The sequence below is a fragment of the Hypomesus nipponensis genome, chromosome 1 (genome assembly GCF_054491055.1).
Source record: "Hypomesus nipponensis isolate SF chromosome 1, ASM5449105v1, whole genome shotgun sequence".
NCBI lineage: Eukaryota > Metazoa > Chordata > Actinopteri > Osmeriformes > Osmeridae > Hypomesus > Hypomesus nipponensis.
In genome coordinates, this window is record NC_140361.1 from 15,058,068 (window position 1) to 15,081,624 (window position 23,557).

The 23,557-nt window shown below is 52.3% G+C and overlaps 1 protein-coding gene across 5 annotated transcripts; it reads right to left on the bottom strand.

Moving 5' to 3' along the window:
- Positions 1 to 370: 370 nt before the first annotated feature.
- On the bottom strand, positions 371 to 23,488 carry frmpd1b (FERM and PDZ domain containing 1b). Of its 5 annotated transcripts, none has more exons than XM_084696755.1 (18): positions 23,393 to 23,488; positions 23,251 to 23,306; positions 16,340 to 16,490; positions 13,491 to 13,601; positions 12,957 to 13,126; positions 11,528 to 11,630; positions 10,827 to 10,872; positions 10,523 to 10,627; positions 10,083 to 10,178; positions 9,642 to 9,767; positions 9,265 to 9,384; positions 8,868 to 9,001; positions 8,568 to 8,694; positions 7,680 to 7,772; positions 7,223 to 7,405; positions 6,846 to 7,047; positions 5,546 to 6,616; positions 371 to 5,403 (listed from the first exon to the last, which is right to left on the bottom strand). In XM_084696755.1, exons 4-18 carry the CDS (start codon positions 13,595 to 13,597, stop codon positions 2,621 to 2,623), a joined length of 5,466 nt encoding a protein of 1,821 aa, XP_084552881.1. In that variant the 5' UTR covers positions 13,598 to 13,601; positions 16,340 to 16,490; positions 23,251 to 23,306; positions 23,393 to 23,488; the 3' UTR covers positions 371 to 2,620. The 5 variants fall into 5 exon arrangements, with proteins under 5 accessions (XP_084552881.1, XP_084552889.1, XP_084552905.1 ...); XM_084696763.1 differs by adding an exon at positions 15,908 to 16,036 and having other exon boundaries at positions 23,251 to 23,488; XM_084696779.1 differs by having other exon boundaries at positions 6,900 to 7,047; positions 23,251 to 23,487.
- Positions 23,489 to 23,557: the final 69 nt, after the last annotated feature.

The following is a 23,557-nucleotide window of genomic DNA, read 5'->3' on the forward strand; positions in this document are numbered from 1 at the left end:
AATTTGTTTTTATTACTTTAATTCTTTCTCTTTGCAACAAAACAAAAAAAAGAATTGTCATCGAAAGGTAATTCTGCAGAATTCCGTGGTACCATGTCTTCTGTGGTATCTCACACGTCGGCCTACCTGATTTGGAGGTTGGAAGGACATCCAGTTTTGGAACCAGTTCAACTCGGCTCTGCTGCTTGCTCTTCAAATATTTACCTCAAGGTTCAACTTATGGTCAAATGAAGGGTGCCGGTTCTATTCATACATTTTTTACTGAAAATGAAATGTGCTTGCATTTTATGCAGTACTAAGTTTGGTCATTCCTTCTCTCACCCCAAAAAAGATAAGTTAACCTTGAGCACAAAGCACGTCAAAATATGAGAACTATGCATTGTATTTAATTCCAAACAATACTTTAATTAATATGAATTAATTCAAGGTGGGAAGTGATTCCAAGTCTGTCCATTAATGTACAAGTTGAAAAATAAACATGGATTCAGGGAGGTTTCTTGCTATTGAAACACTTGCTACGAGAGACAGAGACGTCAACACTCCAGTGGTCTGTGAATTCAAGTCTACAACCCATGAATAGATAGTGCTACACAGGAAGGAACCGTCAACTGCAGCTCCGTTGATATAAAACGGCTAAACGCTTTACACCACAATGTTACAGTGGGTATAAATACAGGACAACTTGTAGGACTCATCAGTGGGAAATGGAAGATCTAAAACAGTAACTCTGGTTTCCTCTTCATGGTTACTAAGGCCATCGATGACAAGACATGACATGTCTTCCTGTACAGCATCCGTCGCAAAGTCACTCGTTCAAATATTATTTCTAACATTGTGAAATCAGGCATTTGTTTACGAGCTTGGCTCAACACAAACGTGTTGACTTGGCTGGGATCAAATCCCTACTTAACCAATGTGTTTACTTTTGTTGGCGGTTCGTTCATAGCTAAAAGGGATGTGACAGCATCATCCTACTGTTTGTGTCAGAGGATGAAAAGTCTCCCCCCGCTTATGGCTGAAGAGGTTCAGTGGAAAGAGGGGTGCGTTAAGGGTCTGATGCTACATGATTTGCCTTGGTTCAGCTTGACGAGTAACATGAAAAAAACTGTAATATCAAAATATCAAAGGCAGAACAGTATTCAGTCGTAAAAGGAACCTTTCTACAGTAAACTGAATGTCGGAAGAACACCTGATGTTGACCTATGTCGCCTCATTGCTATGAAACACTTACACATCATGCAGGACACAGTTCCAAGTAAGAAATGTAACTAACTCTCTAATAGTCTTTCATTTCCTTGGGAAGCTCTCTGTGTCAGGTTTCTGATTTTCAGATGTTTTATGTTAATACAACATAATAAGAAATTAATGATAGTCTAGTGGCTACGGTATGTGGGAAAGAGAGGTGATTACTTTAAGTTTGCATAGCCATAAATAACCAAGATACAGAACTGGACACAGACAAATAGATATAAATGTAGATCTACAGTTCTGATTAAAACTTACGTCGTTAGTCAGGAAGTCAATTTGTCTGTGTTCAGGAACATGGCAGAGAGGTATAGAATTCAAATTGTGTTTCTGTGTTACACGACTTTGGGTAGTTGCTTCAAGCCCAAGTTAAACGTAACAGTCAACCTTGTGCATTAATCGTCCAGGACTTTTTAAACGATGTGTTATTAAATACCAAATGGAGTCACTTCCCGCCTTTTTCACGGCCCATTCTAAAAACAATGGATGCCTCATTTGGACTTGGAGTTGATTTTCTATATATTACTGCATAAACATATAAGAGGTTAGTGAGGGGGTTTCAATACAAGCATTCACACACAAGTAGTTAGTCATTAGCTATAAACTGAACAGAATTGTACCGTTTGTAAATGAAAGTTTTTACTCTCTGTTAAAAGTACAGTTTGAAACCTGCTGCTCTTGTATCATGTGTCTTTCAAAATATATATATATTTTTTTCTTATTGATCCCAATTTATTTGACGTAAACTTCTAGTTGTTGCTGTGGAAAATACGCAGTACAGTTACAAACTGCACTTTTGATAAAAAGCTGCAAAATATGTCAATAATACAGGTTCATTTCCTCAGCCAAGACCAGCCAATAAGGGGGGAGGTAGACAAATCGCATGACATACCAAGAAACTGACGGAAACATCCAGTGACATCCTTGTGGCCTTTGAGCAGAGACCTCCACAGACCAGGGTGTGCAAACATTGTAAAAATAAATACATAAATACAGACATGTATAATTCATACATACATGTATCATAAAATAAGAGTTGTAAGATAGTTATAAAATTCCTAATTACAAATGCATAGTCCTGATAAGTCCATCAGGAGGCCTAGCAATGGCAGTCAATTCAAGTGGAAGGAGTTCCTTTCTTCCTTTTAGGGATATGTTTTGGTGTGTGTGTGTGTGTGTGTGTGTGGTCTGTAGTGGTGTGCATGGCACTAACAGTACAAGCATGTGTTCTATTTAGGGACACACACCAAATCCCTCTGTGCTAAGGAACCAACACATCCACAGCCCTTTCCTCCTCCTCCTCCTTTCTAAGGTCCTCCCCTCGGCATGTCGCCATGGCCCCGGCACGGAAAGAGGGGCTTTCAGAGGTCAGAGGTCAGAAGTGAAGAGGTACGTGACCCGCCGGGTCCCCTGCGTCCGGCGAGCGCATGCGGAACAGCTGCGTGAGAGTGAACACCGACGAGATCAGCACCGTGCAGCGTTTAGCCAGCATCCTCACCCCTTCGCCCTCCCCCTGCCCCGGCCCGGCCCCTCCTCCGCCGCCCCCAGCCGCCCCAACCCCGGCCCCAGCCGTCTCCACCACGCCGACAAACTCCCGGTACAGCCCGACGATCTCCTTCAGCTTCTCCAGAGCCTCCTCGTCCTGACAGGACTGTCCCTCGCCGCCGTCCCCCGGGGGGCGAGGAGGCGCCCCGCGGAGGCAGACGCCACACCCAGGGCAGGGCTGCGTCCTCAGGCAGGCGGCGGAGAGCTGCACCAGAGCGCCGAAGCTGTTGGACAGGGAGCGGAGGGCCTCGTCCGGCGCCCAGCCCACCCGCGTGGCCCGCTGGCACCCCGACGCCAGCCGCCGCGCCTCCGCCTGCAGCAGACTCCGCTCGGCCTCCGACAAGGGCACGGGGCTGGCCCCTCCGCAACCGGGGACGTCTCCGCCTCCCTCCGGTACCTGGAGGTGATTGGACGAATCGGGGACGGCGAGTCCGTTGTCTGTCCCCTCCTCGTGGCGCGCGTCGGTCTCGGCCGGCTCCGATGATGATGGCGGGGGTGGAGGGTTGGCCGTGCCCCTCTCCAGCACCAGCATCAGCTGGTCGATGTCCTGCCGCAGCGAGGCGAAGCCCCCCTTCAGCCCTCCGTAGCGCTTGTTGGAGAGGGAGAGCAGGGCGCCGGCGGCGGGGGGCGTGGGGGAGACGGGGCGGGAGAGCATGGGGCTGAGCTCCGAGGAGGCGGTGGAGAGGGTGGACAGGGGCCGCGGCGTGTCCCGGAGTAGGGACAGGATGTTGGGGGACGGGGCGGTGGGGGAGGGAACCGGGGTGGGCCGGGCGGGCTTGGCGGCGGGCCGCGTGCGGCGGGAGAACTCGTAGATGGTGAGCTCCTCGTCGAAGCCGCAGCCGTCCTCGCCGGCGCCGGTGAAGCAGTTGGCGTACACGGTGCGGCAGCCGCAGGCCTCGTGGTGCGGCGGGGGGGGAGGAGTGTCCTCTCCCAGGGACGAGCACGGGGAGTCGCCCCCCAGGGGGAAACCCCCTCCGGAGACCCCGCCCTGACCCACCTCAGAGTGGGGTCGCGACTGGGGCTGCTCGGACTTACAGGAGCCCAGGAACCCGTAAGGCCCCGAGTCCTTCCCCTCCCCAGGGGCCCCGTTCTCCGTCGCACCCTGGCCGGGATGCGAGCCGTCCGTCCCCTGGGCCTCTTTCCCGCGCGGGGTCACCTCCTTAGCTTCTTTGATGGTCGCTATGACAACCTCGGCGCCGTCCTCCAATGCCTTCCCTTTCTCCCTCCTGGTCCCCGTCTCCGTCTCCTTGGCCGCCGCCGTGGCGTTCTTACCCGAGTCCGACACCACGCTGACCGACAGGACGGACAGGCCCGAGCCGAACCCGGAGGTGTCTCCTCCGTTCAGGGAGCCGGAGGAGGGGTAGTCCAGGGTTCCCAGGATCTCCTGGGAGCGGGTCATGTACCAGGGCAGCGCCTGGATCCTCCCGCGGAGGGCCGACGCCGGCAGCCGGCCCCCCAGACTGGAGGAGCTGACCCTCAGGTCGGACCCGGAGCCGGAGCGCCCCGGCTCCCCCACCCCTGACTTGGAGGAGGAGGTGAGTGAGGTGGTCATGCAGACGGGGGGTTCTGTGCTCTTGGGGGAGAGGCTCTCATGGCTGAGGGAGACCCGCCTGCCGGATGGGACGCTGCCGTTGCGGCCGCCCCAGGGGTGGAGGCCGTTCGGGGGGCTGACGCCCTCCTTGGGCACCCCCTTCGCGGAGCCCAGGGGTTCCTGGGGCGAGACGGGCGAGGTGGCAGGGAGGGATAAGGGGTGGAGCGACGAGGGAGAGGTTTTAGGCGAGTGGGATGGGGGGACGGTGAGACATAACTTAAGGTCATCTCCAGAAGCCGAACGTGGGAATGGAGAAAGGTTCCGTTTTTTCGGAGTCGAAGCCACCCGGTCACCCCCATTTATGCCCTCTTGCCCCTCCACCTTGGGCGGGGGAACCCCGTTCGTTTTCGTCTCAGCCTGGGGTGTTTGTTTGTCACCAGTTATCCGAGCAGAGTCTCTTAGAAGCTTGTGATGAGGTCCATTCTCAGGTTTCGGTCCATTCTCAGGCTTAGGTCCATTTGCAGGGATAGGCCCGTTCTCTTGCTTGCTTGGCCTTTCCTCCTGCTTGCCGGGCTCATTCTCCTTCCTGGCCCCGTTCTCCAGAGGGGTGGGGTGTCGCGCTGGGGGGTGTGCAGGGTAAGCCTGCAGGCTGCTCCGTACGGCTGTGATGAGCGGGGAGGATATGGGCATCCCCCCCGCCCCGGAGGTGACCGATTTGAACTCCATGGTGTCCGGCTCCATCTCCGGGAGCTCCCTGGAGAGGTGCCCCGCCGCGTCGCCGTTACAGTGGGCGTACGGGGCCCCGCGGAGCTGGGGGGAGGGGGGCGGCACCATCTGAGGCTTGGGGGCCAGGGGGGGCTTGGGGGGCAGCGGTGGGGGTTTGGCTTTTGCTTCGACCCTCCGGGAGGACAGGCTCGGGGGGCCGGGGGTCAGCGGGCTCGCCTGCTTCGGAGGAGGGGGGGGTGGAGGAGGCTTCTTGGAAAGGGGCGACGAAGGCTCGCTCTCTGGGACGGAGGGCAGCCCGTTCCCCGCGACGCTGTGACGAGTGGCGTGCTTCCGGTCTGCGCCGTCCAAGCAGCTCTCTGCGAGATTTCGAGATGGAGAGAAGAGGAGAGAGAGGGGGAGTGAGGGGGAAGACGGAAAGATGGAGGACGACATTGTGAGTGAGATAGAACCGTCCCTTTAAGGAATAAATCGATCACAGAAGATGTGGAGTCAGCCAACCTGTGAGGTGCTCCGGGACCGGAGGGGTGAAGCGCTCCTGCGCGTCGAAGAACTCATCCTCAGACTCGGACCAGCTTTCTCTGTGGGGCGGTCTGGGGTTCGGGGAGGGCGTCAGGAACAGTCCATCCTCGTCCTTGGAGTTGCGCTGTCGAGACGCTGGCCCCTGGTCGTCGCAGGAGGCGTGGTGCTGAGGGATTCTGGGTAGGAGTCTCTGGGCGTTGCCGCTGCTGAGAGCGCTGTGGAAAGGCATGCTGTCCACCAGCCTCAGGTCTCTGTGACTGGGGATCTTGGTGATGCGTCTCAGCTCCGCCTCCCTCTCCTCCTCCTCCTCGTCCTCCTCCTCCTCATCGCTGGTGGCCTCGGGGGGGCTCGGGAGGAATTCCGCCTGCGAGAGCTCCGCGAAGCACAGGCACGAGCTGTCGTTGCCCCGGTAACTCAGGTTGGTGGGCCGGGCGGGGGCTGTACTGTTGCCGGCCGCCTGGCTGCCCGGGTCGGACGAGTTTTCTCTCTGGCGCTGTGGAGAGGGAGGGACTTCCAGGAGGAACGGGTGGTGGACGTCCAGGCTGGAGGGCCCCTCGGCAGGGTGAGGGGGCCACGGGGCAGAGCCCCCCTCGCGGATGGCATCCAGGCGGGAGAGGGCCGCGGCAGGGTCTCCTCTGGCCGTACCGCTGCTCTCCTCCAGGGCGGCACTCAGGGATCCGCTGGACAGACTGGAGAAGCTGCTGTTGACCCGCGGGTCCGTGTGGTACCAGTTGGTCTCCAGCTTCCCTTCCGGGTCTGGATTGGCCCGACTTCCTGTCGCCCCCTTCTCCTCGTCCTCCTCCTCCTCGTCGCCTCCCTCGTTGCCGACGTCCGCCGTCACGATGATCTTCACTTCCTGTTGGCCTTCTTTCTCCCGCTCTCTCTCCCTCCCTCTGCTCTCTGCCCGGGCGTGCTCCCCCTCTCTCCTCCAGGCCTCCCGGTCTCGCTCCTTACCGCCTGCTGCTGACCGCCTGCGGCTGGCCGGCTGCTCCACTGGGTAGTCCTCGTCTGACGTGTCATCAGAGTCGCTACAGCACCGGGACACGTAACCTAGCAACACAAACAGAAGAAGACAAAAAGAAGAAGAAAAAAAAGAAACACTATTTTGTCAGTGAACTTGCATTGGTTTGTGAACGATGTGCTCAAAAAAGATGATATGAGTGACTTTGAGCTGTACCCCTACTTGCTGATATCCACGTATCAAGCGCAATCAAATAAATAATATCAATATCAAGCCAAAAAATAAATGGGTAGCGTAGTTAAACTTTTTTTTGCTCACTTGTCAGCGACTCATAGCACACTCCCTCTATAACGGCGAACTTCCCACACACACCTTCTTCTGCCGGTACCCGGTGCACCCGCACTTTGGGGCGCCCCAGACGTAAGATGTTGACATTGGGGTCCACCAGGAGCTTGCAGTAGCCCCCCAGCAGACAGGCCAGGTCTTTGGCTGCCAGTGAGTCCATGAGTAAGGCAAATGGCTGGATGGAGAAGTGGAGGGAATAGGAGGAAGGAAAATACAGGAACAGGGGAGAGGAGACGAGAGGTGTAAAGAGACAGAGGTGTGTGTGAGTGTGTGTATGCGTGTGTGTGAGCGTGGGTGTGCGTGTATGCATGTGTGTGAGGGTGCGTGTGTGTGCGTGTGCGCGCGCCTACCTTCATGTCGTGCAGTGAGATCCTCAGCAGGCTGACTCTGTCCGACTCGGAGAGCAGCTCCACCCTGCTGATGCTGTTGAAGTCCACCAGGGTGGACACCATGTTCAGCTTGTGGTTCACCACCTGGCTCAGGCCGTAGCGAGCCCCCACCAGCAGACTGACCACGGCCTCCCTGTCCTGCAGCTGGGGAGGGAGAGGGAGGCCAGAGGGTGGGTGAGGGCGAGAGAGAGAGAGAGATACAGAGAGAGAAAGGGAGAGAGAGAGAGAGAGAGAGAGAAATCAAAACAAAAGTGTGAGATATTGAACCCGCAGAACAAAACCTCTATCTCTCTCCTCGTCTCCCTCTCTCTCTCTCTGACTCTGTCAGAGTCTAACCCTTTCTTTTCTACAGAGACACATCTCTGTGAAGGATCTTCAAAAGCGTAGTCAGACAGACAGCAACGGCGGCCAACCTTACCATCAGGGTGGCGTTGTAGGAGCGCCCCCCGTAGGAGATGAGCTCTCCTAGCTGGATGAGGTAGGCCAGACGAGCCTGGGTGGCAGAGATCACCTGAGGGGGGAGAGAGAGAGAGAGAGGGGGGGGGGGGAGAGAGAGAGAGGGGGGGGGAAAGAGAGAGAGAGAGAGGGGGGGAGAGAGAGAGAGAGAGGGGGGGGGAGAGAGAGAGAGAGGGGGGGGGGAGAGAGAGAGGGGGGGGGGAAAGAGAGAGAGAGAGAGGGGGGGGAGAGAGAGAGAGAGAGAGAGGGGGGGAGAGAGAGAGAGGGGGGGGAGAGAGAGAGAGAGGGGGGGGGGAGAGAGAGAGGGGGGAGAGAGAGAGAGAGGGGGGGAGAGAGAGAGAGGGGGGGGGGGGGAGAGAGAGGGGGGGAGAGAGAGAGGGGGGAGAGAGAGAGAGGGGGGGGGAGAGAGAGAGAGAGGGGGGGGGAGAGAGAGAGAGAGGGGGGGAGAGAGAGAGGGGGGGAGAGAGAGAGAGAGAGAGGGGGGGGGGAGAGAGAGAGAGGGGGGAGAGAGAGAGGGGGGGGAGAGAGAGAGAGAGGGGGGGGGGGGAGAGAGAGAGAGAGAGAGAGAGAGAGAGAGAGAGAGAGAGAGAGAGAGAGAGAGAGAGAGAGAGGGAGGGGGGTTGCGAGATAGAGAGGGGGGGAGGTAGAGAGGGGGTGGAGTAGGGGAGAGAGGTAGGGTAATGGAGGAGAAACAGGGAAGTAAATGGAGTCAAAGAGGGACGTGCGCAAGAGAGGAGATGACCTAGAAAGTCGGGAACCTGCGCAAGAACTCATCCATTAACCATCTGTTCACACCCACACCTTCGAACCTCCTCCCTCCTCCCGTCTCTCTCTTCCCCTCTGGGCCTACCTTCTGGCCTGGCTCCATCAGAGACTGGATCTTCTTGAGGTGGTAGCTGATGGCCTTGGTCAGGTCCTTCTCTCTCATGTTGCTGAGCAGCGTGGGCGAGATGAAGCTGTCCAGACCAAACTCCTTCCTGTCCACTGCAGGAAGACAACGGCACATCGATTGACATTGACGAGTGTGTGAAGGAGTGAGGGGGCGAGTGACAGGAAGGGGGAAAGGCAGCGAGCGGGGATGGAGACAAGGAAGAAGGAGAGGGGCAGGAAGTCGAGCCTCGGAGAGCAGCAGGGGGTGTGTGTGACTCACTTGATGCCCTTAATGGAGGCCCGGGTCTGCCCGCAGCTGTCCAGTCTCTCGTGCATGTGCAGCGCGGCCAGACGCAGAGCTGTGTTGCACTTCATCTCCACGGCAAAGCGCTCCTGGAGAACGTCACCCACACTCTGCACAAACACACACACACACACATGAAAACACATCGACGAGAAAGCGCACGCCCGAATCCATACAGGAGGACGCGCGCACGCAGGAAAACACACACGAGCACACACACATTATACACGCGACACGGACGACCGCACCCCGGGTATTGCATTCGGCAGACGAATGATGCAAATACACCGCTTCCTCTTCACTGTACTGTCAACCTGTTTGGACCACTTCCTCTGCAGTCGGCCCAGAGGAGCATGCAGGGGTGGGGTCTTACCTGTAGGAAGAGGTACTCAAAGGCAGCGGGGTCATCCTGCAGCAGGACCACAGGGTCCTTGGGCATGAAGCACACCCTGAACAGACACCTGTAGTCATGGGAGTCCTTCTTCTGCACCACCTGAGCGCCGACACACACACACACACGGGCTTGTGTGAGGATCAATACTGCGGATCTAATTAGAGCGCACAGCGTGTGGGGGGGGGGTGGTGGTGGGGAAAGGGCGAAGACGCCAGTGTGCGTGAGTGCGTGAAGGAGACAGGGTGGGGGGGTGAAAGAAAAAGAAAGAAAGAAAGGAAGAAAGAAAGGAGAGACGTGGGAGGGAGTATGTGTTGTGTGTGTGTGGGGGGGGGGGGGAGGGGGGGACGTCCCCCCACCTTCTGGATGAGCTCGTCCTCGTGCAGTAGCAGCAGCTTGTTGATGCTGTACTGCTGCTCCAGCGCCAGAGAGAAGTATTCGATGGCGTGTATGGACAGCTTGTCCTTCAGAGTCATCATGATGTCCTGGAACGACAGCAACGCCTCCGTCAACACACGCACACACACACACCACACGCACGCGCACACAAACCCTCGCTACGCAAACCCCTCTCTATCCGATACCTCCTCTCACAAGCACCCGTCCACCTCGTCACGTGCCCCACTACTGTGAAGTCAGCCTCCAGGAAGCGGCTGTTCTGAACTATTCCCACAAGACATGAGTTCCCAGAATGCATCTGAAGTGATGGGAACACTAATGGGCAGCACCGATGAAGAGTGTGCCATGTTTGGATTGATGGACAGTCTGTGATCACGTTTCAGGGAGCTCAGCGTGGCTACCTTGATGGTGGTGGTGTGGTCGAACTTGAAGGCCTTGGTCTGGCCGTTCTCCAGGTACACCTTCAGAACGTTGGGCAGGAACAAAAGAGAGTTTCCCTGGAGAACAACAACAACACAGGAGAACAAGGACAGAACCTTAGAACGCTCAGAAGAACATGTTCGGCAAAGAACCCTGAGGTTTCACACAGAACTCTTTCGAGCTCCGTAAAGGTGCTTTTTAGAAATGTGAACGGTTCCTTTTGACCTTAAAAAGTCAACTTTTGGTCAAATTGTTCTACTGCAAACAGCACCCTACCCAGCACACTAGATGTCGTATGTAACATGCAGACGGATGACCCAATAAGAGACTGAAGAGGGAGAGAGGGATCTAAAGGGTGAATGGAGAGAAGGACAGAACAGAAAACAGGTAGAAACATTGCATGATGGGTAGCAGTCCTAACCTGAGTGTGACCATTGACAACCACTTCCTCTGCAAAGCGCACTTTGACCGGGTTACTCTTCAGACGAGCTCTCTTTTCTGCCGACATGATGGACGATTTGGGATTCTGGGACACACACACACACACGCTTGCACTGTTACAGAAGCTAGGCCATGACTTCACTCACCCCCAAAATGACACAGAAACAAACACACCCACATATATTTGATTTATTCACACAAAGTACATTCTGCGCACACACACACACACACAATGTATGACATCAATGTCTTATTTAGAGTTAGAGGCCCTTTCTTGTACTCACTGTCAAGTGCCTTAGGATCGTCATGGTGACAGAATCCTCCAAGTCCCTGAGATGAAAGACAAAGATCAATGCTTCACTCCATCTGTCATGTTGACCACCACGGACCCTTGACCCAACTCAGCAAGGTCACACATGCACTCATCCACAGGGAACCCCCCACCCCCGCCCTTCTCTCCCCCCACATAAACACACTAGCCAGGCGTGTTTCTGTCTATGTGCATGCTGCCACACTGGATCCATAGAGTCACCAGTCTGGGAGACTGGGAGAGGAACTGGCCCAGGAGACTGGGAGAGGAACTGGCCCGGCAGACTGGGAGAGGAACTGGTGGATTCTGTTCACTCAGCAGGATCAGAGAAGGAAAGAAAGAAAGAAAGAAAGAAAGAAAGAAAGAAGGAAAGAAAGAGAGGGATGGGCAGAGAGGGCCAGATAGAGAGCAGAAGAGAGAGAGAGAAAGAGAGAGAGAGAGAGAGAGAGGGGAAGGGAGAGAGACAGAGAGACAGAGAGACAGAGAGAGAGAGAGACAGAGACAGAGACAGAGACAGAGACAGAGACAGAGACAGAGACAGAGACAGAGACAGAGACAGAGAGACAGAGAGAGACAGAGAGAGAGAGAGAGAGAGAGACAGAGAGAGAGAGAGAGAGAGAGAGAGAGAGAGAGAGAGAGAGAGAGAGACGGATGATGCTCCCACAGCCTGCTCACCTCATGATGTCTTCCACCTGCTCTGATCCCAGCTCCTCCACCACCGTGTCATTAATCTGCAGCACCTGATCTCCTGGGAACAGCATCCCGTCTGCCGGGCCCCCTACACACACACACACACACACACCAAGAAAGATTTTTTTACGTACACAATGTTTCAGACATTTCTGATTCCTCTGCGGCACAATGTGCTCACAGTTACTGCTCTGGGAACACAAACACACACAGAGAGTGCACCAGCAGCTCTGAGGATGTGCTGAAGGGGTTAAGGTTATTCTGGGTCCTCTCCAGCCTCTGTACTCTGCCTAGTTATTTATACTGATTTGTCTTCAGGCCAGAGAGCATGACTGAGGCACAGCAGTTTCTCCCCACCCTCACACACGCTCACACAGACACACACAGACACACACGGACACACACACACATACACACACCTTCTGCCCAGCAAATCCCTGGTCCCTCTCTCCTAACTACCGACAACATATGGCACTGTCAAACACACACGCAGACACACGCACACACAGGCAAACACACACACATGGGCAAACACACACACATGGGCAAACACACACACATATTCACTCTTTCCCATCACCGGGCCAGCCAACCCCCTGCCGAGCTATCTTTCCGGTGCTGCCAAAGCTCTGATCCCTGCAGCGTTCCTCTCTCACATTCTCTCTCTCTCTTTCTTCCACTCCCTTCGTTCCTCTCCCCCCTTTGCCCTGTCAGGGCCTCACTGATTTCCTCTGTTCCCTAAGGTGATGTGTTCGTCTTCCTTTCACTCTGTCCCTTCTCCTTCCGCAGCCATCCCTCCTCTCTCTCTCACTGTCTCTCTCTCTCTCTCTCTCTCTCTCTCTCTCTCTCTCTCTCTCTCTCTCTCTCTCTCTCTCTCTCTCTCTGTCTCTCTGTCTCTCTCTCTCTGTCTGTTCTGTCTTTATGTCTCTCTGTCTCTCTCTCTCTCTCTTACTGTCTGATTCTCAGGCAGCAGGGGGGCTCCTCTGAGACGCTCTCATTTGCTTTCGGAGAGAGACAGAGGAAGGACTCTCTCTCTCTTTGTCTCTCCCTTTGTCTCTCTCTCTCTCTGTCTCTCCCTTTGTCTCTCTCTGTCTGTCTGTCTCTCTCTCTCTGTCTCTCCCTTTGTCTCTCTCTATGTCTCTCTCTCTAAATTAAAAGTAATGGAATCTAAAAAGGATGAGCAGGTGGCTCTTCTGGCACACTGCCCAGCAGACTAAAATGCCAGTAGGGAAAATTCCTGCAGTGTGCGTGCGTGTGTGCGTGCGTGTGTGTCTATCTCGCTATAGGCAAGTCCACTGTTGCATGAAGTAGGTGGCCATTTCGGTTGAACATGGAATGCTGTACCTCTTCCTGACAAACACACACACAAACACACACACACACACAAACACATACACTCACACACACACAGTACCTGTAGCCACGTCCCTGACCAGCAGGGGCAGGTAGGGGGTGAGAGTGAAGCCATGGCCTCCCAGGTCCAGAACTGGGTCTCGGGTGATCTGGACTGTCAGCCTCACCGGAAAGTTCTGACTGGACACACTGCCCGATCGCTCTGACTTGCCATCGCCAAGGATACGCTCTCTGAGGGAGGGGACACACATGCGTCGAGGGGGGGGGGGGGGGGGTGTCAATAGGTTGAGGAGTCTGAGAAAGAAACTGGTGTGTGAGTGTGTGTGTCTGTGAATGTGTGTTTGTGTGTGTGAGGGTGTGTATGCATGCCCCCGCCTCGTTGGCTTCCATATCCGATGAGTTGAAGCCCTGCCTCTCTACATCAGCTGGCTCAAACGCGACACAATGTCAACGCAACTTGACTAACAAGCAACTCTTGGCTCCCGGTAAACGGCTCTACTAGACAGCCTCTGAAATACTTCCTAAACGCTCCCCGGTAACTCCTTCTCTGTGTTCCTACCTGCTGAGAGACCGACAGGTGTGTCTGTGTGCCTACCTGCTGAGAGACTCGCGGGTGCGTCGGAGGATGGTGCCCACAACCTGCTGCACCCGGCTGCCGTGGCGATGCGGAGACCTGCTCCTACTCCTTTCCTTCTCCTCCATTTAACTGCAGAGAGAAAGAGAGAGAGAGAGAGAGAGAGAGAGAGAGAGAGAGAGAGAGAGAGAGAGAGAGAGAGAGAGAGAGAGAGAGAGAGAGAAAGAGAGACAGAGAGAGAGAGACAGAGAGAGGAAGGGAAAGAGAAAGACTGATGATGAGAAATAAAACTTGATGAATTAGACAGTTAGAAGCAGAAAGAGGCTTGCCACAGAGTAGCGAGGACATACTGTACAGTACAATGCACTATGTAATATATGAACACGTATATATGTAGCGTATAAATAACATGTAAACAAGATCATAAATGCTCCCCAAATTATTTAAATACGCACTTAGATGTGCTGGGAGGAACACACACCCCTTTCGGTCTGACACATTAACAGTTTTACACAAACATGAATGATCTCTCTCTCTTTTACTGTTCCAAACACACACACACACACCAATACACACAAGCTTCGCGTTTCAGTGTTTATCATTACCGACAGCACTGCAGCAATGCACTTTTTGCTCCGCTTGGCCTTTATGTAGAAACACGGGGGGTGGAGGGGTGGGGGGGGGGGTAACAAGGCATGGGGGGGGGGTTGTTACATTTTAATCAAATCCCTGAGAAGTGTGGTCAGCACTCCGATCACAACTCAAGGCCAACCACATCAGCCCTCCTCGATACTGATTCCTCCCCAGGAACCAATCAATAGCCAGCGTTGCCTCTGCCATATTTATCCTCTGGTAATTCGTTGACAAGCTTTATCCTCTGTTAGCACATACAAGGTGCATATGGGGTCACTTTCAGGCTACATAACACTGAGAGGGTTAGCACTTTACGTTTCCTATATTTTAATGGATTCTCTCACTGGGAGATGGAAGTTGCATTTGTATTAAAGTGGGTTTAAATGCGGCTTCTATTTAGTTGACTGTTCGCACTGCTGTAGATAAACTTCCACTGGTTTATAGACCATTCAGACTGGCACAGTAGGGAGAGAGAGAACGAGGGAGGGAGTGTGTGTGTGTGTGGGGGGGGGGGGGGCAGGGAGGCCCAGAGGAGAGAGAAAGGGACGGGAGAGAGAGGGAAGGGAGAGAGAAGGGGAAGGAGGACAGAGAAAGAGGCAAAGAGGGGAGAGGGAGAGAGAGAGAGAAGGATGAGAGCGACAGAGAGAGAGAGGCAGGGGAGAGAGTGGGGGAGGGGAGAGAGAGAGGTGAGAGATGTTAACATAAACAGTAGAGTCTGATCGATATGGTTAACCATGATGAATCTCCTCCTGAAATAAGGTGATCAATACAGTCTCTCCTGCAGCCTGCAGCTTAGCTTGATCAGTTTTCCCCCAAAAACAAGAAAGTTCCAGAAGGCGAGGGAGAAACAAGAGCAACGTCTGAGAGAACACACAGTTAGCTGTTTTACTGTCTGATTCAGCATGACAACAGAAATGCTGTTCTCATAAATCAAAGCAACGTATTTACCAATGCCAGAACCTGGTTCAAAACATGCACATGTAAACAAGACAGCAGCCGTTTAGAAAGACGGAGGTTGACAGCCGTATCAACACAGTCATCACAGCAAATGGACAGATGTTCCTCTTCCTTCACAGCTCTTTCAGCAAACAACAGATTCCCCCACCATCATCCACAGAGAAAGCAGCAACCACCCATAAAGCAAGCTAGCATGCTAAAAACCCTCCTGATTAAAAAGCCAACGCTCTTGTTGCGGCTAATGCTAGGCTAAGGTGCTAACTCCATCCCCACTGAAATGAATGCTCGTCAAGCGCTAAAGCTAAGGCTTCGGGGGGCACCATGAGTGTAGCCAGAGCTCTGGGCCTGTCCAGTAAGAGGATTACGGGGCCTCTCTCAGGGAGGGGTGTTACTTTGGCACCCTGCTGATCCTCACTGAGCCAGATTGATGTGGATGAGCGTCGGTCTGGATTGACAGCTGTGACTGACCGGCCAGATGGGATATTGACGACCACTGTATCAATCAATGTCGGAGATGGACACTGGGAACTTGATCAGGTTCGGATCGAGTCAGGGTCAGTAGTTTGGCGGCACGTCTGTCTGTTGGCATGTGTGTGAGAGAGAGATGTGAGTGTGTACGTGTGTGAGTGTGTGTGTGTGTGTGTGTGTGTGTGTGTGTGTGTGTGTGTGTGTGTGTGTGTGTGTGTGAGCCCAGCTGTTCTGTAATGTATGGATATCAGTGCTGCAGTGAGTGCTGAGTCAGGTGAAGCCTCACCTTCTCTTGGTCCCACACACCAGCTCACATAACATCGTCACACACACACACACACACACACACACATGCAGACACAACCACAGACGACACACACCATGCTCCCTTTGCCCTTGCAGAGTCAGGATGTCAGATTGGGTGACAGGCTCTTCAGTGTAGCTGCACCTCCATCCATAAATGCATGAGCACCTCCACAGCTTCCAGCTATGGGACTGTTTTTCCTCCCCTGTCCGAACGGTTAATAAAACATGACAGTACCTGGTGAGGATGTGAAAAACGACTGTAGCTCTTTGTCTCTTTGTTTTCACAACCACTCCCTTTGTTCCACCCAAATGTTCCGTCCTTGACTGTCATGTGCTTTATCCAGGAAATCAGATGGTTCTGGTAAAGGGTCATGTTACTGCTGTATCTACACTGACACAAACTAGTGTAGGAATCATGTGTATTGTGAAGGCCCTGCGTTAAAAGGATAATTCACTCAACATTCCTCTGCCTCAGCATGTGATTGGAGGTTGTGTCTGTCACTCACCGTGGGATGGTGTGTCTCTTCTGGACTCCAGAACAGGAAAACCCTCGTGCCTTCTGTGACATCAGCTCCCCTGCCCCACCAGGATTGACCGAAAATAGGTGGATGGCGGTCCTTGCGTTCATCAGGACCAATCAGAATGAGTTCCAGCCACCTGCGCAGGGCAGAACAGATCAATTGTTAGCGTTTCTGTTTCAATCTGTTAGTTGAGGCAAAAGGAGAGCGCACAACCATGACGACCATCAGGGAAGTGTGCCAGACTGATCAATAGGTGAAGACTGACGTTAACACAGACACAGGAACATGAGAATACTACAGCATCTGGGTAGAACCAGAGGCCGTATGGCCATGTTTTAGAGGAACTTTTTGTGAAGATAATTTTCTTTTCCTCATTCTTACAGTTCTCTCGAAGAAGAAACACAAAGAAAAAAAAAAAAGAGGGGAAAAAAACCTGTCCTAATCCATTGTTGATGTTCCTGGCACAGAGAACTTGTTGTGCAGATGTAACAGACAAACTGAACCAGTCTCTGCAATCTTCTAAAAACGGGCACCCTCCCTCCCCCCCATCCCCAAGCCGTGTCCCCTACCCCTACGACAGCCCATGTGGGTTGCCTGTGGAGGACATGGTGAGAACATGTAGCAGAAGGAGACAAAGTCTGAAGCCTCTGGTTGTCGGCATTACATTTTCATATCTCCCTGTGAAAGGCGAGAGCACGGACTGGGAATCCCAGAGCGACCCAAGAGAAACCGTGCCAGCCCAACGCTATCTGGGCAAATCATGAAAGACAACTCTTTCATGTACACATCAGAGGAGATTTAGCAAACCATAGAGGACTTCAAAAAAGGGAAGCCACTTCGGTTTGCGTGTGGTGAAACGCATGCTATGGTTGTGCCCGGTGTGAACGGAAGGTTCCAGAAAAGAGAAACGACAAAGACAAGGAGAAAAATCTCATGTTTACTGTTGCATCGAACGTGACGTGAAGGACGCGTTTGAGGGTCGTCACGTCCTGGGAATTTTCACATGCTATGAACTTATCCTCTTCCCTTATGGTCCCCTCGGTGCAGCTCACTCAAGGGGCCCTGTGTTCTCGACGCGGAGCTCGCTCGCCAGGCCCACTGTCGCGGCCCCGGCGTGCAGGCAGCTGAGGACGCAGACCTACTACACAGACTGCAGGCCACATGAATAATTAATGCGGCTAATGCAGCTAGCTCGCTAGGCCTCCAACCCAAGCAGTTCCTTCCTCCACCACATGCACCATGAGAGAGGGATGAAGGAACAAGAGGAGAAAGGAGGGGGTGTAGAGTTGAAGGGGAGGGGAAGGGAGGAGAGAATGGGGGCTGGAGGCCAAGAAAAGGGAAAGGGGTAGAGCAAGTAAAAGAAAATGTGCAATGCCAGGGGGAGAGAGAGGGAGACATAGAGAGAGAGACAGAGAGAGAGAGACAGACAGAGAGAGACAGAGAGAGAGGGAGAGAAGGACAGGATATTGGAGAGGGAGCAGCCTCGGTGAGAATGTTAAAGAGGGTGAAGAGGGCAGCAGGAAGGGGGGATGAGTGACTGAAGTCAAAGAAAGAAAATGGGCGGAGTGACGAGGAAGGGAGAGAGAGTTGTTGAGAAACTTAGAGATGTGAGTGTGTGTTTGGCAATTCGGGGGGGGGGGGGGGGGGGTAGCTGATCAATGCAGTATCTCAGCCCTTTACAGAACAAACACAGCTTTGCAACTGACGTTGATGAATGGTCATCTATGAGAAAAATAAATAAATTAAGAGGCCAGTTGCTTTGTGAAAGAAGTTATATTGTGTACTCGGCTCCCCTTAAACTCAGACCTGTGTCAGCATTATAATCCCTCCACTATTTTGTAACTCTGTCTCATTCTCTGCAGTGTGTTGGAATCAAAACCTAACTATGTGCTAACTACACATCTCAGTGAATAACACTTCATTGCCAAGCACCTTTACAAAAAGGACTATTATGATTATACCATCATGATCTACTGTTCAATTGTGTTGTAGTGCTCTAGCGTTTTTAGTGTTCCAGCATGTTCCACTGTTCCAGTGTGTTCAACTGTTCCAGCCTATTCTACTGTTCCAGCATGTTCTACTGTTCCAGCCTATTCTACTGTTCCAGCATGTTCTACTGTTCCAGCCTATTCTACTGTTCCAGCCTATTCTACTGTTCCAGCATGTTCTACTGTTCCAGCCTATTCTACTGTTCCAGCCTATTCTACTGTTCCAGCATGTTCTACTGTTCCAGCCTGTTCTACTGTTCCAGCCTGTTCTACTGTTCCAGCATGTTCTACTGTTCCAGTGTGTTTCAGATTTTCAGGGAGTCAGTGTACTGTTCCAGTATATTTGACTGTTCCAGTCTGTCCTACCGGTTGTCTGTGTTCCACTTTACCAGTGTGTGTGTGTGTGTGTGTGTGTGTGTGTGGTGTTTGTTTGTGTGTGTGTCTGTTTGCCTGTCTGTTTTGTGAGTGAGTTTCTAATCCAGCCAGAGTCAATTGGAATTTTGACTGTCATGTTTATGAACAACTGTCACAGCCTCAAGTCTCCTACCAAGCAGCTCCCTAAACACATCGGTCAGGTACTGTAGCCTATCTGAGCTCTCTCTTCCTCTTCAACACTCTCTCCCTTCCTCCATCGCCCTCTCCCCGACACGGTAATCTGACTGTTTGACGGAAGTCTTTAACTGCTGATTGTGAATAGATAGAGGCTTGTTTCTGCCCCACACACACCCTCTCACGCTCTCATCATGACATCTCATGCTAAAGCACACATCCTCCTCCTCCTCCCCCCCCCCCCCCCACTCAGTCTTAGTCTATCATTCTCTAACACACTAAGGCTTTCTTTCGACACAATCAGATTTACTGAAACGTGCACTCCCTCTCTGTCTCCAAATGCACACACGCACCACTGTCCTAATCAACGCTCATCTTTTCCTCAACCATCCTTCCTCTCTTTCTCTTTCACACAGACTCCCACTGCTATTTGTCTCTTTCTCTCTCTCTTTCTCCTCCCCTCCCTCTCTCTGAAGAGGTGAGGGCTGCTACTGAATTCGAGGCCCTGGCTTTTGTCACAGCCCTGCCAGCTGGACCGGAAATACTGTATCTAGCAGTCCAATTAGCCACGCTAAGAGGAGCCAGTCCGGTCCGGGCCAAGTTAGACAGGTCTGGGATGCATGAGTTGAGGCACAATAACAGACACAATAACAGCAATAACACGAGAGGGAGTCGTGTCGCTATACCTCGCAGGCTGGCCGCAGCAGTCTGAGGGAACTTTTTACACACACAGAGTTTTAATTTAGCCGTGGTATTCATTTAGCAGAAGGGGCACGGACAAACTCCAGCAGCAGAGCAATCCGTTTAGCCTCCTCGCTGGAGGATATCATGAAACAGGAGTGGAAGAGTCCGGGTCCGGAGAGAACGGCAGAGGTCTCTGAACTGGCCCATCCAACTACAGACACACACACACGCACGCATCCCACACGGGCACACATAAGAAGCACTTTGAATGCGGATCATCCCATACTTAAAAACCTTGATTAACTCATGGTTAATCTGATCACCCCCGGTGTGTGCGTGTGAGTCTTTGAGTGGGCGTGCGACGTGTGTGTGTGCTTGTGTGCATGTCTATGTGTGCGGCTCTGTGTGTGTTGAGTCAAAGCAGATGTACTTGCACCATGACAAACACCACAGCTCTTTTCTGGGGCCAACCAGTTGGCGGCTGTTGATGTCTGAGGCCCAAGCAGGACCACGGAGTGACACACACCCTCCCCGGAGACCGTCTGACACACAGGATGCAGCTGCAGCAACACGTGAGGCACACACACGCACACAAGCACACACACACAACAGAGGGATCTACACAACGTCAAGACGAGACTGACAGCACAGGCCACCACAAACCAGCGCGAGGGTGGAGAGCTGAGTAGAACCTGGAATGTCCAACTGCCACATTACAACAACCGAGAGTCTATTAAAAGGGCGACTCCGTCAACAAACAAATAAATCAAATCGAGTTGGAATCCGAGGACGGATGAATGTGAAACCTTACGCGGAACCGCCTCCTCCCACTCTCATCCCTTGGGTGCTCTCCGGCTGATTGGGACTGTTGTTGTTATTGTGTATTTATCCGTTTGTGTGCTCGATTGTGTGTCCAGTTGGCACGCGGCCACGTTCGCCGTGTCCAGCCCGACTTTAATCAAATCAGCTGCACGGTGATCCAGGCTGTCAGCTCATTCCATTAGGGTCAGGGAGACGTAAGAAAGCAGAACAGTCCTGTATGTCATTTCAGTTGCTTTCCACAAGGACCGCCCCCCCCCCCCCCCCTCTCTCCCTCCCTCATCCCCTGACACACTACTAAGTACTCAGGCGTCGCTTGAAGATGAATCGTTTGCCGTCGAGTTTCTGGTTTTCTTATCTGTGGCTGTGGTCTTGTGTTGTTGGAGGACTCCCTTGATACCGAGGGCAACAGGATGATGTGATTAAGGGATGTTCGGAAGCGGAGGTATAGACCAGTCTGCGGCATAGGCGATCTCTCCACTTACTGTTCCTCTCTCGTTGTCCACCCTCACCTATCGCAATCCTCCACTGCTCTGTAAACGGTGAGGGGGATGCAAACCAAAACCATTAAAGATAGTCACTCCAACAAGCTCACCTCCGCCATGTCGCTTGCACTTTCTGCTTCAGCTTTCACACTTGTTAGGGAAAGGGAACCCAACTGAAGGGTCATATTTTTACTGTCAAATAACAACAGTAAAGGAACACCTGCGGAAGACACAGAATAAAGCCTATCGATTTAGTAACATATCTGTGTCAAGGCAACAACTTGAATTCCATTTGTAAGAGTCCGTCAGCTGTTGGCTGTAGAAGCTTCTCTCACTGGGGTCTCCTGTGTCCTGTCACCACTGGGCACTGCCTGCCAGATACATGATGCCTTCCTTTTCCTCCACCAGGAGATGATGTAGATGTCGTGCCACATTGGGGCATGCCCTTTAGTGGGCCTGGTGTGTCCTTTAGGCAATCCATCCGTTCCCCCCACTCCTCACCATCCCCCTCCCCTCTGACCTGATACAGACCGACCCCTTAGACAGTCACTAAATAGACCGCTGCTATTCAGATGAAAAGTCATCGACCAGTCAACAGTCGCTTGTCTGGGGTGTGGTGCTCTGAGTCTAATCACTTAACGACGTCCATTGATGATCGATGTAATGATTCATTGGCCGGGCAATCAGTTGAAGCAGACACCAGCATCAGCGGGTTATTTTGCCCTGGAGACAAAGGGGGGGGGGGGGGGGTCCTGTGTGTGTGTGTGTGTGTGTAGGGGAGAGAGAGAGTGGCAGATAAGTAGGGCAACAGAGCAGTCACTAGGGCAGAGAGAGAGGGAGAGAGAGGGGTGGAGGGAGAGAGAGAGAGAGAGAGAGAGAGAGAGAGAGAGAGAGAGAGAGAGAGAGAGAGAGAGAGAGAGTGAGAGAGAGAAAGAGAGTGAGAGAAGCAGTCTGAGAGGCAGATTAGTAGGCAAGCAGCGAGGCAGGCAGGCAGCAAGTCTTTCCTGATGTGCAAGTCCTGCAAGTCGTATTTTTCTTTTGGCTGAGTGACCTCAGAGCAACAGCTCCATCACATGTTTTGCTGTACATCCCTGAGTCATTGTGCTGCGCCTGCAGCTCTGGCAGAACAGAGGCACACACCAAACGTGCACACACAACAAGTGCGTGAGAGGGTGTGCACGCACTACAGATCAACTCAATGCACTGGGAGCAGGGCAACACATGATCACTGAAATGCCAATCTTGGACAAATGTGTGTGTGATATTGTGTGTCTGTGAGAGAGCAAGAGAGTGACAATTACTAGTAATTTTCAACTAAACTGCTCTTTGTCGTAGGCCTATAGGTCTTGTCAAGTAAAATACTTCTGAGACGGTTACAGCACACGTGTCAGTAAAATACTGAAATCAGTGGTCATAGAAAATTGTGTCATGCATTAAATAAAAGGCCCGGAACGACAAAACGCATTGTTCCGGTCTAGTTGTGTTGCGCGCGAGTCTCGACACACTGCATGGAAAAGCCCAGTAAATGTACGCCGCATTTTCTATTCCATATTGTGAGGCACGCACTCTGGTCACTTACTCCAGGACCTCGCCGACGCCCATTAAAATTGACAACAATGTTGTGTCTTAGTATAGCGTCACGAACGACGAGGACAACTGTCATTTCCTTTTTGGGCCATTTGATGCATTTACTGTCTTTTTGCATTCATTGACCCAGATTGCATTGCCATTCAGAATTTCATCGTGCCATGTGTCTGGAAATGAGATGAGAATAAATGGATGAATGGCAAAACACTGTCGAGCCTACAAAATACTATGTGAAGAGTAGCAGTGTGCTTCTCAAGGATATATCACAATAGCATGCAAAATTTCCAAGTAAAAGCCGGAGAATGCATTTGATCAATTTATCGATTATATAGCCACGGCTAGTTTTATCATTTTAATGTGTCAAATAACACGTTACATTACCATGCGCAGATATACGCTATCTGAGTTTCTATCTAGCCTATCACATTTTTCGTCTGGGACCCCTGACGTCCAAAGGTTTTTAATCGGTGGAAGCGGTCGTGCCAGATTACACAGTAAACAAAGGAAAAACGGTCAGTCTTTTCTTTTGTTGTTCTCCTTGATAATCTTAATCCGATTTAAATCTCTCTCCTTTACTCTCCCAATAGGGGGTAGGGGCGTACACGCACCCCTCAGTCCAAATTCACCATTCCGATGGAATCAATGTATTTTCAGAGTGAAAAAATATCGCCTCACATTCAGCGAATCAAAGCAAGGTGCAGGTCGTATCGCCGGAGCTTCATCACCATCATTCTACGTACAACTAGACAATAAAAAGGCGAATAAATCGCGTAACCCAACTCACCTCGTGTTATAGAGAGACGAACAGCGGTGTGGACCGGTTGGATCCTTTAGTGTAAACTACAATAACAATGCACAAAATAGGTTAGTCTAAGACAAGCGAATCTTCGTCCTGGACAGAATGGTGCGTGGGGTTTAGGGTTTACGTTGGATGCTGTCATCGTATTGGGATAGCTCTCGACCGCTTAATCCCCGGCCGTGAGCTCAGAAATAACCCACCCCCTCCCTCCATTCGTCTCCTTCTGCTGTCTCTCTCTTTTTCTCCCTCTCCCCCTCTCTCTCCTTCACTGAGCGCTCCCTCTCAGTCTGCC

What these genes read in the sequence shown, in the direction of transcription:
- frmpd1b (XM_084696755.1), bottom strand. Translation starts at nt 13,597, where the DNA reads ATGGAGGAGAAGGAAAGGAGTAGGAGCAGGTCTCCGCATCGCCACGGC. An exon ending in TTGTCAATGGTCACACTCAG is followed by an intron (nt 10,179 to 10,522) that starts GTTAGGACTGCT and finishes GTTGTTCTCCAG; the next exon opens with GGAAACTCTCTTTTGTTCCT. An exon ending in AGGACGAGCTCATCCAGAAG is followed by an intron (nt 9,385 to 9,641) that starts GTGGGGGGACGT and finishes GTCGGCGCTCAG; the next exon opens with GTGGTGCAGAAGAAGGACTC.